The sequence below is a fragment of the Somniosus microcephalus genome, chromosome 9 (assembly GCF_052327205.1).
Source record: "Somniosus microcephalus isolate GS21.2 chromosome 9, FLI_Smic_1.0, whole genome shotgun sequence".
NCBI classification, from domain to species: domain Eukaryota; kingdom Metazoa; phylum Chordata; class Chondrichthyes; order Squaliformes; family Somniosidae; genus Somniosus; species Somniosus microcephalus.
Window position 1 is genome coordinate 95,320,908 of NC_140995.1, and position 10,903 is coordinate 95,331,810.

Sequence of the window (10,903 nt, forward strand, 5' to 3'; positions counted from 1 at the left end):
CACATCAATTATGGCCACTATAAAAGGTAATGCTTAAGGCAGCAGAGAGAGTCGTCAGAAGTCCAGCATAAAACAAGTGAGTTATAATCAGTGCCTTAAGTCAAATTAAATTATATGCCACAGGTCTTTGTAATGTATTTCTGTTCATGTTAACTTTCCACACACAAAAAAAAGCTAAAACAAGGGGGAGTGATTTTCACTCAGAAGTCGGGACCACAACTTTCGGGGTTGTAGTCCCGCCTCCATCGAGATGCGGCCAATCCACGCGATTTTAACTTGATTGACCCTGTTGAGCCCGCCCAAGCGGGCTCAGCAGGCCAATTAAGGGCCACCCGGCAACAGGTGATGTCACAGACTGAAATTTCATCGGTCAAGACGTTTTGACAGATGAAATATGTGTTTCACAGCTGTTTGAAGCTGTCAAACACTGACAGTCTTACTTCTAACCTGACTCCTTCTACACAGACTGTTAGAAATCTCTCCGGCACAGAAAGCTGCAGGCTGTCACTTTTGACAGTTCGCAGGCGTACTGCTTTCTGTGCTGGTTGGATGATGGACTCCCGAAACCTAGAGGAAGGAAGGCTAAAAAGGTAAGTACAGGTAATTTAAACTTCTTTACACACTTTAGACACACCACTTACCTTTGCACTCATGCACCCATCACTCACCTGAACACCGACATCTCGACCCCTCCAAGTCCTTCAACCCGACGGCCCAACTCCTCTAACCAGGCGTGGTTTGGAGCCGTCGGGAATCCCACAGTTCAAGATTAAAAATAGAGATTAGGATAAAAACTGCCTGTTAACTACCTGCTAACAGGCAGTTAATTGTCACTAATCCCTTCCCGCCTCGGGTAGGCGGGTCCCAGTGCGGGGCGGGTACCCGCCTCCTTTGAAACTTACATGGATGCGGGTTTTGGGCGGGATGGTGTCGGGACCCCTGAATTTGGGGCTTTAACCCCCCCCCCCGCACGCCTCCAATCCCGACTCCACGGGTCAGTTAAAATCGAAAATTTGTCATGTATGACTGTAATGTTTCTGTGCTGAAAACATTAGCTTGAAGATGCCGATTAATTCTGACCCATCAAATCTGCTTTGACTGAATGGACAGCAATTTTCATCATCGTCATCCTTTCCATTCGCAAAGCAGATTGTATAAACTACACTGAACACTATAAAGCAGTGGCTGCTGGTTCTGACAGATCAAGTCGTCTCCTCCAGACTTAAGACAGCATTGCTTCAAGAGACCTGTCCTTCTAACATATGTACTGCAGTGCAGTTTCATAAGGTCCTTTAAGAGTGAGAAACATTAACTTTCCAACTGCAGCACCTCCTTTGTGCCTGCATGAGGATCTTTGAACTCTCCATATGTTTCTCAAACACAGAAGGTGGTCCTTATTCTTTTCTATATAAGTGCAAAACATAATCTTCTTGGTAGCCTGACTGAATCAAAGTAATTGCTATAATCCTTCCACTACAATCACTAAATTGTAATACTTATGAAAAAGTTACACAGAAATATCTTATTTTTTACTAGACATAACCTCGACTGAAAGTATATGAAAGCTTTAAACTTCTGGAGCTATTCCCAAGATTTTTTTAAATAAAGTACAGAACAACAGGCTTCAACATTAGCTTTCAGGGATAGTATTTATTTGCTAAGTGCTACAAAATTTGAAGTAATTTAAGTTCTTTAAATTATGCTGCAGTGGAAGGCTCCATGGGTCAAATTTGCCAGGTAGCAACAATAAAGTGTCAATTAAACAGGACCAGGCATTTTCAGTACATAACAGAACAACCCTTTCTTTTAAAAGAGTTGTCAAGTGTTGGGAAGAGGTTTTGGATTTGTCTTTACCACCCAGAGTTACAATGTTTGCTGTGGGGGGAGTGGGAATCATTAACAAAACACACAAATAACACCCATGTAAATAATTGTTACAATCTGAAGAATTTGCAATTTTGAACCCTATAGAGAAAACCAGTCGCATCAAACAGGGCACTTTACAACATATTACTTTATCACATCATTCTGTGCAATTGCAAACTTAAAAGGATTTATTTAAAATGTATTCCAGGTTGTGCTCACTAATACAATAACTGCTTTTTACACATACAGCAACTTTTTATTCAATGGGTCAATAATTCACACAAAGCGCATGTTTGCATTTCAGGTAATAGCATAGAATATTAACAGTAATTTAGTGGTTACATCAGTCCCACCATTCTCTCACTCACATCCCACAATTTCTTTGCAACTGCATCGTCCATTGCTTGAGGCAATAATTCCTCCTGTTTGCAGTCTCCAAAATATTGCCCCGACACCTCTTTAACTTCAGGAGAGGTAGCCAGGTAGAGAGGTGTCTGTGCTCCTTGTTCTGGCGTTTTAAAGAAAGCCCAGGACACCATCTTGAAGATCGGTTTTCCAATTAGAGGTATATCGATGTGTCTTCCCAGGTTTGTGCGCACAATGCCCGGGTGTAGCACATTTACTGTGACCCCGGTATCTTCCAGATTTTTGGCTAGTTCACGAGTGAACAGGATGTTGGCCAGCTTACTCCTGCTGTAACCAAAACTTTTGTTGTAGCTTTTTTCACTGTTCAGATCATCAAAGTTGATCTCACCATACTTGTAGAGCTTAGAGGACATCACCACTATCCTGCTTGGGGCAGAGCGTTTGAGGAGATCAAGGAGGAGATTGGTCAGAAGGAAGTGCCCCAGGTGATTCACTCCAAACTGCATCTCAAAACCATCCTCAGTTTTCATGTAGGGACACTGGAAGATCCCTGCATTATTGATTAGGACATCTAGCCTCGGTTCTTCCTTTTGGGAGAAGAAGTTAAAAAAAAACTTTTCACCCACTGCTGTGATGCATTATTCCCAAACAATTAAACAATTGGAAGCAATAAGAATTCTCTGGCCTCGGCAGGTTCATTAAATAAGAAATATATTTGGTTCTTGTAATGCAAATGCATTTTATTTATTTTTTATAAAAGGCCTATGGAAAAGCCCCCCCCCCCCCCCCCGAGAAGAATGAGAATTAACAGCAGGTGCCAATACAAGTCTGGGTCTTACTTGCATGCATTTCCAGTCTTGCAGCTTTCGGAGATTGAACTGCTCATAATCAAATAAAGCTACAGGGGGTGGGATGGGTGTATAAAGGAAAGAAACAAAAAAAATATTAAAAAAGAAAAAATGGCAGCTTACGCAGGATGGAACTACATGTGCACCAATGTTCCTTTTAAGCTGCGGGGCCACGCAGCTCTCTGGACCTCTCGCCCAGCCAACTCGCCGGCTTTTCAATGCGAAAATGGGCCTCGCGGGGGCTGCGCACCCAAAAAAAATTAATGGGAACATTGATATGTACACAAAAAAAACCTTCAATAACTTTCCTAACAATTCTTTGAAGCTGTTCAAACACAGTTAATAAAAAATTGTGAAGATGACAGATTCAACAAATGGCAGCTATTTGGTGCCACTGATCTCGTCAGACAATAAAATCTCCTAAAATGTTTAAATGCGAGTGTATCACAGTTCAAATATTGTAGCTTTACTTCTGAAGTATGCAGAACACTGGAGCTAAAACTGTATTGCTTATTTACCAGAATTGCTGATATTTGTGCTTATACTTTGTATCATTCCACATACAGCAAACACATGGTTGCTGTCAATGTGGCTGCTCTTTTAAGAATAAAAATTGTCTCCTTAAATGTATTTAAAAAATTGAAAAGTGCAACTGGTCTCGCCCATTCTTGTCTAAACTCCCCAGTCCACTAACAGTAACAAACCTTATTCTAGTCTTACCAAGACTGCTCCACTTACTCAACCCTCGATCAACTTTACTAGCAAAATGAAATTGGCCACCAAAATTACATTGGAGGGAGCCTCAATCGGCTATTCCATCCATACACTACACTAAAACTTAGCCTTATGGTGGTCTCTCTCCAGAAAAAATCTGCCTGTGTGCTACAAGACAAACTGCAGTTGGTAATTTCAGTAGGTGGGATAAGGCACTGGGCAAAAAGAAAAGTCTGTGGGCTAAGTGGAATGATGTTAAGACTGGAGTGAGATGTGAGAGTTATAACTTGCAAATTGGAGGGGGGTAGTATAAACTTTAAAACAGGCACAATCCATTTGACTTCCGTTATACCACCCCCTCACTATAACCCAAGGTTTGGCTGGCCCCCAAGCAGTGTGATGCAACAAAGGGTTTAATATCACTGAGACAAAAAAAAGTTTGAAGAATCCCAGCAAAAATAAACCTCTAAGGTACACAAAAAAATAAACGGAGATGTGTAACAATTTTAACTATTGTTATCTTGGTTATGGATCAACAGCTGGTGAAATTGAGTCCACATGTATAGCACTGAAGGAAGTAGAATGCCCTTCACCATTGGGACTCAGTGGGCGAGTAATTAGTGGTTTGCTGAGTGCAGTAATCAACATTGAACACCATCAAGAGGCAGCAAAATGAGGCCATCGGGGCTCAAGTATTTAATAGAACCCCACATACCCTGCAGCCGGAATAGAAAATGCTGAGTTGATAGAATCAAGAGTTCACACAAAGAAAAGCAGAACAGAGGGATTGAAAGGATTATCTGAAAGGTTAAAAAAGAGAAAACACTGCTAAATGGCACCAGCACATAAACAATAATACTGTAACAGTCCCTCAATTTAAATCACAAGAAATCACCTTTTCCGTGGTAGTGTCTGAAACATCTCTTATGTGTAGTACACACACAGATTAAAGGCAGTGTTTTAACATCACAGGTAGATTCAGTAATAGATTTCAGGAATATAAAATCCTAACCTTTTAAATAATTAAGTGAGGAAAGAGATGTGCAACCCTGTGTTATAAACTAAATGGACTTTTTATTTAAAGGGACATATGTTATAAACATGCTGTGAAAGCCCCTTCCACGTATCTTTAATAGTTCACTGCACTCTTGGGCGGTTCCCTTAGACTGGAAGGAGGCTAATGTAGTCCCCATCTTTTAAAAAGGAGATAAGACGGACCTAAGTAACCATAAGCCTATTAGTTTGACATCAGCAATAGGGAGATCCTTGGGGGAATCATTAGGGATGCAATTTATGACGACTTAGATGGAGAGGAACATTTTAGAGACACCAAACATGGCTTCAAAAAAATCATCATGTCTTACAAAGTTGATTGTATTTTTTGAAGAAGTCAACAAGATGGTGGATGAGAGAAGCTCAGTAGACATTGTCTACTTTGACTTCCAAAAAGATTTTGGCAAGGTACCGCGTAAGAAGCTTCTCTACAAAATCGAAACCTCTCACATTAGTGGTAATATATTGAGCTGGATTGAAAACTGGCTGGAAGGCCATAGGCATTAAGTAATTGTAGATGGATTTGGATCTGTTTGGAGATCCAAATCCATCCACAACTACTTCATGCCTACAGCTGTCCAGCCAGTGGTGTCCTACAGGTGTCAGGACCATTGCTCTTTATTATTTTTATTAATTATCTAGATGTAGGTGTTAGGAGGATGATCTGCAAGTTTGCAAATGATGCTAAGATTTGTGCGAGTGTCAGGACTGTAGACAATGTTCAACGGCTTCAGGCAGATCTTGATGTGTTGGGGGATTGGGCTTGTGACTGGCAAATCATGTTTAATTTGGAAAAGTGCAGTGTTATGCATGTGGGCGGGGTGAATGCTGAATATATATAGACTCTTCAGAGAAAAGGATTAAAGAAGTTTCTAGTGCACAGATCTCTAAAGGTTCATGAACAATGCTGTGAAGCGATAGCTAGAGCGAATAGGGTGTTGGGAGTGCATTTACAGGAAACTTTCGATTTACCGGCACCTAAATAACCGGAAATCTCAGTTAACCGGCAAAATTCAGGAGTAGGTTCAGGTAAGTTTTACTTCATATTGTATTTGCCTTCCTCGATCTGTTGCTGTGCAAGGGTGTGGCTGCAGCTGTTGCTAAGCTACAGAGACACTTGGACCTTGTGGTCATTGTTCTGCACCTGTTGCTAAGCAACAGGGTTTGTTGCTTTATACGGAGCTCTCAGCTCTCCGTATCTTTTACTATAACTCTTGGTTATCCAGAATTTTTGATGAACCGGCACGTCAGTCCCGTCGGTGCCGGATAAAAAAAGGTTTCCTGTATAAGACAATTGATTGTAAAACAAAGCATAATATTTTATCCTTGTACAAGACCTTGGCCAGGCCTCATTTAGAATACTGTGTCCAGTTTTGGTATCCTCACATGGGGGGTGATATTGAGGCTTTGGAAAGGGTGCAGAGGAGGGTCACTGGACTAAGTCCCAGTATAAAGGATCTTGGTTATCAAGGTAGGTTAAAAGTGCTAGAACTCCACACTTTAGAGAAGCGTAGACTTGGGGGTGATTTGATTGATGTTGAGAAGATGATGAAGGGTATAGATTGCGTTTGAACATAAGTATTAGGAGCAGGAGTAGGCCATACAGCCCTTCGAGCCTGCTGCGCCATTCAATAAGATCATGGCTGATCTTCGACCTCAACTTCACTTTCCCGCCTGATCACCATATCCCTTGCTTTCCCTAGAGTCCAAAAATCTATCTATCCCAGCCTTGAATATACTCAATGACTCAGCATCCACAACCCTTTGGGGTAGAGAATTCCAAAGATTCACGACCCCGTGAGTGAAGAAATTCCACCTCATCTCAGTCTTAAATGGCCGACCCCTTATCCTGAGACTATGCCCCCTAGTTCTAGACTCTCCAGCCAGGGGGATCAATCTCTCATCATCTACCCTGTCAATCCCTCAGAATCTTATATGTTTCAATGAGATCACCTCTCATTCTTCTAAACTCCAGAGAGTATAGGCCTAATCTACTCAATCTCTCCTCATAGGACAACCCTCTCATCTCAGAGATCAATCTAGTGAACCTTCATTGCACTGCCTCTAAGGTATGTATGGAGACCACAACTATGCACAGACTCCAGGGTGTGGTCTCACCTAAGCCCTGTACAATTGTAGTAAGACTTTCTTACTTTTATACTCCAACCCCCTTGCAATAAAGGCCAACATGCCATGTGCCTTCCTAATTGCTTGCTGTACCTGCATGCTAACTTTCTGTGTTCCCTGTACGAGGACACCTAAATCTCTATGAACACAAACATTTAAGTTTCTCACCATTTAAAAATATTGTTTTTCCTTCTTCCTACCAAAGTGAATAACCTCACATTTCCCTACATTATACTCCATCTGCCACCTTATTGCCCACTCACTTAACCTGTCTATATCCTTTTGCAGGCTCTTTGTGTCCTCCTCACAGCTTACTGTCCCACCTAGCTTTGTATCATTCGGTCCCTTCATCTAAGTCATTAATATAGATTGTAAATGGCTGAGGCCCAAGCACTGATCTTTGCGGCACCCCACTAGTTATAGTCTGCCAACCTGAAAATAACCCATTTATCCCTACTCTCTGTTTTCTGTCCGTTAACCAATCCACTATCCAGGCTAATATATTACCCCAACCCCATGAGCCTTTATCTTGCGTAGCAACCTTTTATGTGGCACCTTATTGAATGCCTTTTGGAAATCCAAATATATTACATCCACTGGTTCCCCTTTATCTACCCTGCTAGTTACATCCTCAAAAAACTCTAATAAATTTGTTAAACAAGATTTCCCTTTCATAAAACCATGTTGACTCTGCCTAATCGTGTAATGATTTTCTTAGTGCCCCGTTACCACTTCCTTAATAATGGATTCCAGCATTTCCCTGATGACTGATGTCAGGCTAACTGGCCTGTAGTTCCCTGTTTTCTCTCTTCCTCCTTTCTTCAATAGCGGGGTTATATTTGCTACCTTCCAATCTGCTGGGACCGTTCTAGAATCTAGGGAATTTTGGAAGATCACAACCAATGCATCCACTATCTCTGCAGCCACCTCTATTAGAACCCTAGCATGTAGGCCATCAGGTCCAGTGGATTTGTCAGCACTTAGTCCCATTAGTTTCTCAAGTACTTTTGCTCTACTGATATTAATTACTTTAAGTTCCTCACTCTTATTAGCCCGTTGGTTCTCCACTATTTTTGCTATGCTTTTTGTGTCTTCTACTCTGAAGACAGGTACAAAATATTTGTTTAGTCTCTGTCATTTCTTTATTCCCCATTATAATTTCACCTGTCGCAGCCTCTAAGGGACCAACGTTTACTTTTGCTACTCTCTTCCTTTTTACATACTTGTAGAAGATCTTACAATCTGTTTTTATATTTCTTGCTGTTTACTCTCATTCTATTTTCTCCCTTTTTATAAATGTTTTGGTCATCCTTGGCTGGTTCTAAAGCTCTCCCAATCCTCAGGCTTACTACTATTCTTTGCAACATTATAAGCCTCTTCTTTTAATCTAATACTATCCTTAATTTCTTTAGTTAGCCACGGATGGATCACTTTTCCCGTGGAGTTTTTATTTCTCAATGGAATGTATATTCGTTGAGAATTTTGGAATATTTCTTTAAATGTTTGCCACTGCTTATCTAGCATCATACATTTTAATCTAATTTCCCAATCTACCTTAGCTAACTCACCCCTCATTCATATATTTATTTAAGTTGAAGACTCTCATTTCCAACTGAAGTATTTCACTCTCAAACTCAATGTGAAATGTTATCATATTATGATCACTCTTCCCAGAGGATCCTTTACTACGAGATTACTAATTAACCCTGTCTCATTGCACAAACAAGATCTAAAATAGCCTGTTCCCTGGTTGGTTCCATGACGTATTGTTCTAGAAAACTGTCTCGAATGCATTCCATGAACTCGTTCCCAAGACGACTTTTGTTAATTTGATTTGCCCGGTCTATATGAAGATTAAAGTCCTCCATGATTATTGTATTACCTGTTATAAGCTCCTGTTATTTGTTGATTAAAACTCTGTCCAACTGTATAGCTACTGTTTGGGGCCTTTAAACTACTCCCACCAGTGTGTTCTGCCCCTTGTTATTTCTTATCTCCACGCACACTGATTCTACTTCCTGATCTTCCAAGTCAAGATCCTTTCTCACGACTGTCCTTATGTCAACCTTTATTATCAGGGCTACCTCCCTCCTTTTCCATTCTGCCTGTCTTTTCTAAACGTCAAGTACCCTGGAATATTTAGCTCCCAACCTTGGTCACCTTGCAATCACATCTCTGTAATGGCTATTAGATCAAAGCCATTTATCTCTATTTGTGCCACAAATTCATCTAAATAGGTTAGGGAGGATCAGAGGGTCCCAATTTTAAATTATGTAAGGCCAGATCTAAGTTAGATGTCAGGAGGTGGTTCTTTTCCCAGATAATAGTGAACCTCTGGAGCAGGTAGTTACCCAATATTTACCCAGTCCCCGGGGTATTTTTTTTTACCCAGTCCTGGGTATTTACCTAGTCCCCGGGGTATTTATTTACCCAGTCCCCCGGGGTATTTATTTACCCAATTCCCGTGGTGGTATTTATCCTGTCCCTGGGGTATTTCTTTTACCCAGTCCTGGGTATTTACCTAGTCCTCTGGGTATTTATTTATCCACTCCCTGGGGTTATTTATTTACCCAATTCCCGGGGGTATTTATTTGTCCACTCCCCGGGGGTATTTACTTACCCACTGCCCGGGGGTATTTACTTACCCACTGCCCGGGGGTATTTACTTACCCACTGCCCGGGGGTATTTACTTACCCACTGCCCGGGGGTATTTATTCACCCACTGCCCGGGGGTATTTATTCCCCCACTCCCCGGGGGTATTTATTCACCCACTCCCCGGGGGTATTTATTCACCCACTCCCCGGGGGTATTTATTTACCCACTCCCCGGGGGTATTTATTTACCCACTCTCTGGGAGTACTTACCCCCCTAACCTTACCTGGATGACCTGCTGGCAGAAGCTCCTGACCGAGCTGAGCGACGCCAGGTCCAGCCTGCGGACCAGCAGCTCCCCGGCTCCCCCTGCCCGCTCCCGGATCTCGCGGGCCGCCTGCTCGGCCGCCTTCAGGTCGCGGCAAGCCAGGATGACTCGGGCCTGGAGCCGCGCCAGGCCGGCCGCCGTCGCCTTGCCGATGCCGCTGTTGGCGCCGGTGACGATCACCGTCTGGCCGCGCATCGAGGCCGAGGCCGGGGTCGGGGTCCGGGTCGCGCCGCCCCACAGCAGCCAGCGAGCGAGGTACAGGCCGGCGGCGACCGCGGCCACTGACAGCGACAGTGACAGCATCAAAGCCCGGATCCCGGGCGCTACCGCAGCTCACACAGCCTCCCCGCTGCCGACTGGAGGCGCCCGCTGCACTGCCGCCAGGCGGGGCCAGTCTCCCGCCACCCCGGGCCAGGGCTCCGCACCTGTCAATCAAAGCCCAGGCTGATACTGCTGCTGCTGGGAATCCGCGCAACCAGCATGCCCTCTAAAGCTGAAATAACAACAGAAAATGCTGGAAAAACTCAGCAGGCCAGGCAACATCCGTGGAGAGAAATTAGAGTTGACGTTTTGGGTCAAAACCCTTTTTCAAAACTGGAAAGGAAATAAAATAGATCGAAGGCAGGGCTGCGATAGAACAAAAGAAGTAAAAGAGACATTAAGAGGTATTCAAAACCAGAGGAGATGATAATAGGACAGTGGAGACAAAAGATGGCTCAGATTAGGTGTGAAGTGTACTGGCAGGATGAGAGACAGTTGCCATGTGGGAGACAGAAAGAAAAAATACAGGAAAGGGGGGAAGGGAAGACCCAAAACAAAGGGGTGGAAAAAATATATATAAGTAAAAATGTAATAGGGGCCGAGGTTATGATCTGAAATTGTTGAACTCGATATTGAGTCCGGAAGGCTGCAAAGTGCCTAATCGGAAGATGAGGTGCTGTTCCTCGAGTTTACGTTGAGCTTCCGTGGAACAATGCAAGAGGCCAAGGACGGTGAGGTCCGAGTGG

The 10,903-nt window shown here is 43.0% G+C and overlaps 1 protein-coding gene across 1 annotated transcript; it reads right to left on the minus strand.

The window, feature by feature from the left end:
• Positions 1–1,630: 1,630 nt before the first annotated feature.
• Positions 1,631–10,312, minus strand: LOC147112544 (retinol dehydrogenase 14-like). The gene is made up of 2 exons (XM_085996875.1): positions 9,855–10,312; positions 1,631–2,819 (listed from the first exon to the last, which is right to left on the minus strand). Exons 1-2 carry the CDS (start codon positions 10,197–10,199, stop codon positions 2,205–2,207), a joined length of 960 nt encoding a protein of 319 aa, XP_085853001.1. The 5' UTR covers positions 10,200–10,312; the 3' UTR covers positions 1,631–2,204.
• Between the last annotated feature and the right edge of the window lie 591 nt (positions 10,313–10,903).

Coding starts and splice junctions, on each gene's coding strand:
- LOC147112544 (XM_085996875.1), bottom strand. CDS start 10,199: ATGCTGTCACTGTCGCTGTCAGTGGCCGCGGTCGCCGCCGGCCTGTAC. Junction 2,820..9,854: donor TCTGCCAGCAGGTCATCCAG/GTAAGGTTAGGG, acceptor TTCTCCCAAAAG/GAAGAACCGAGGCTAGATGT.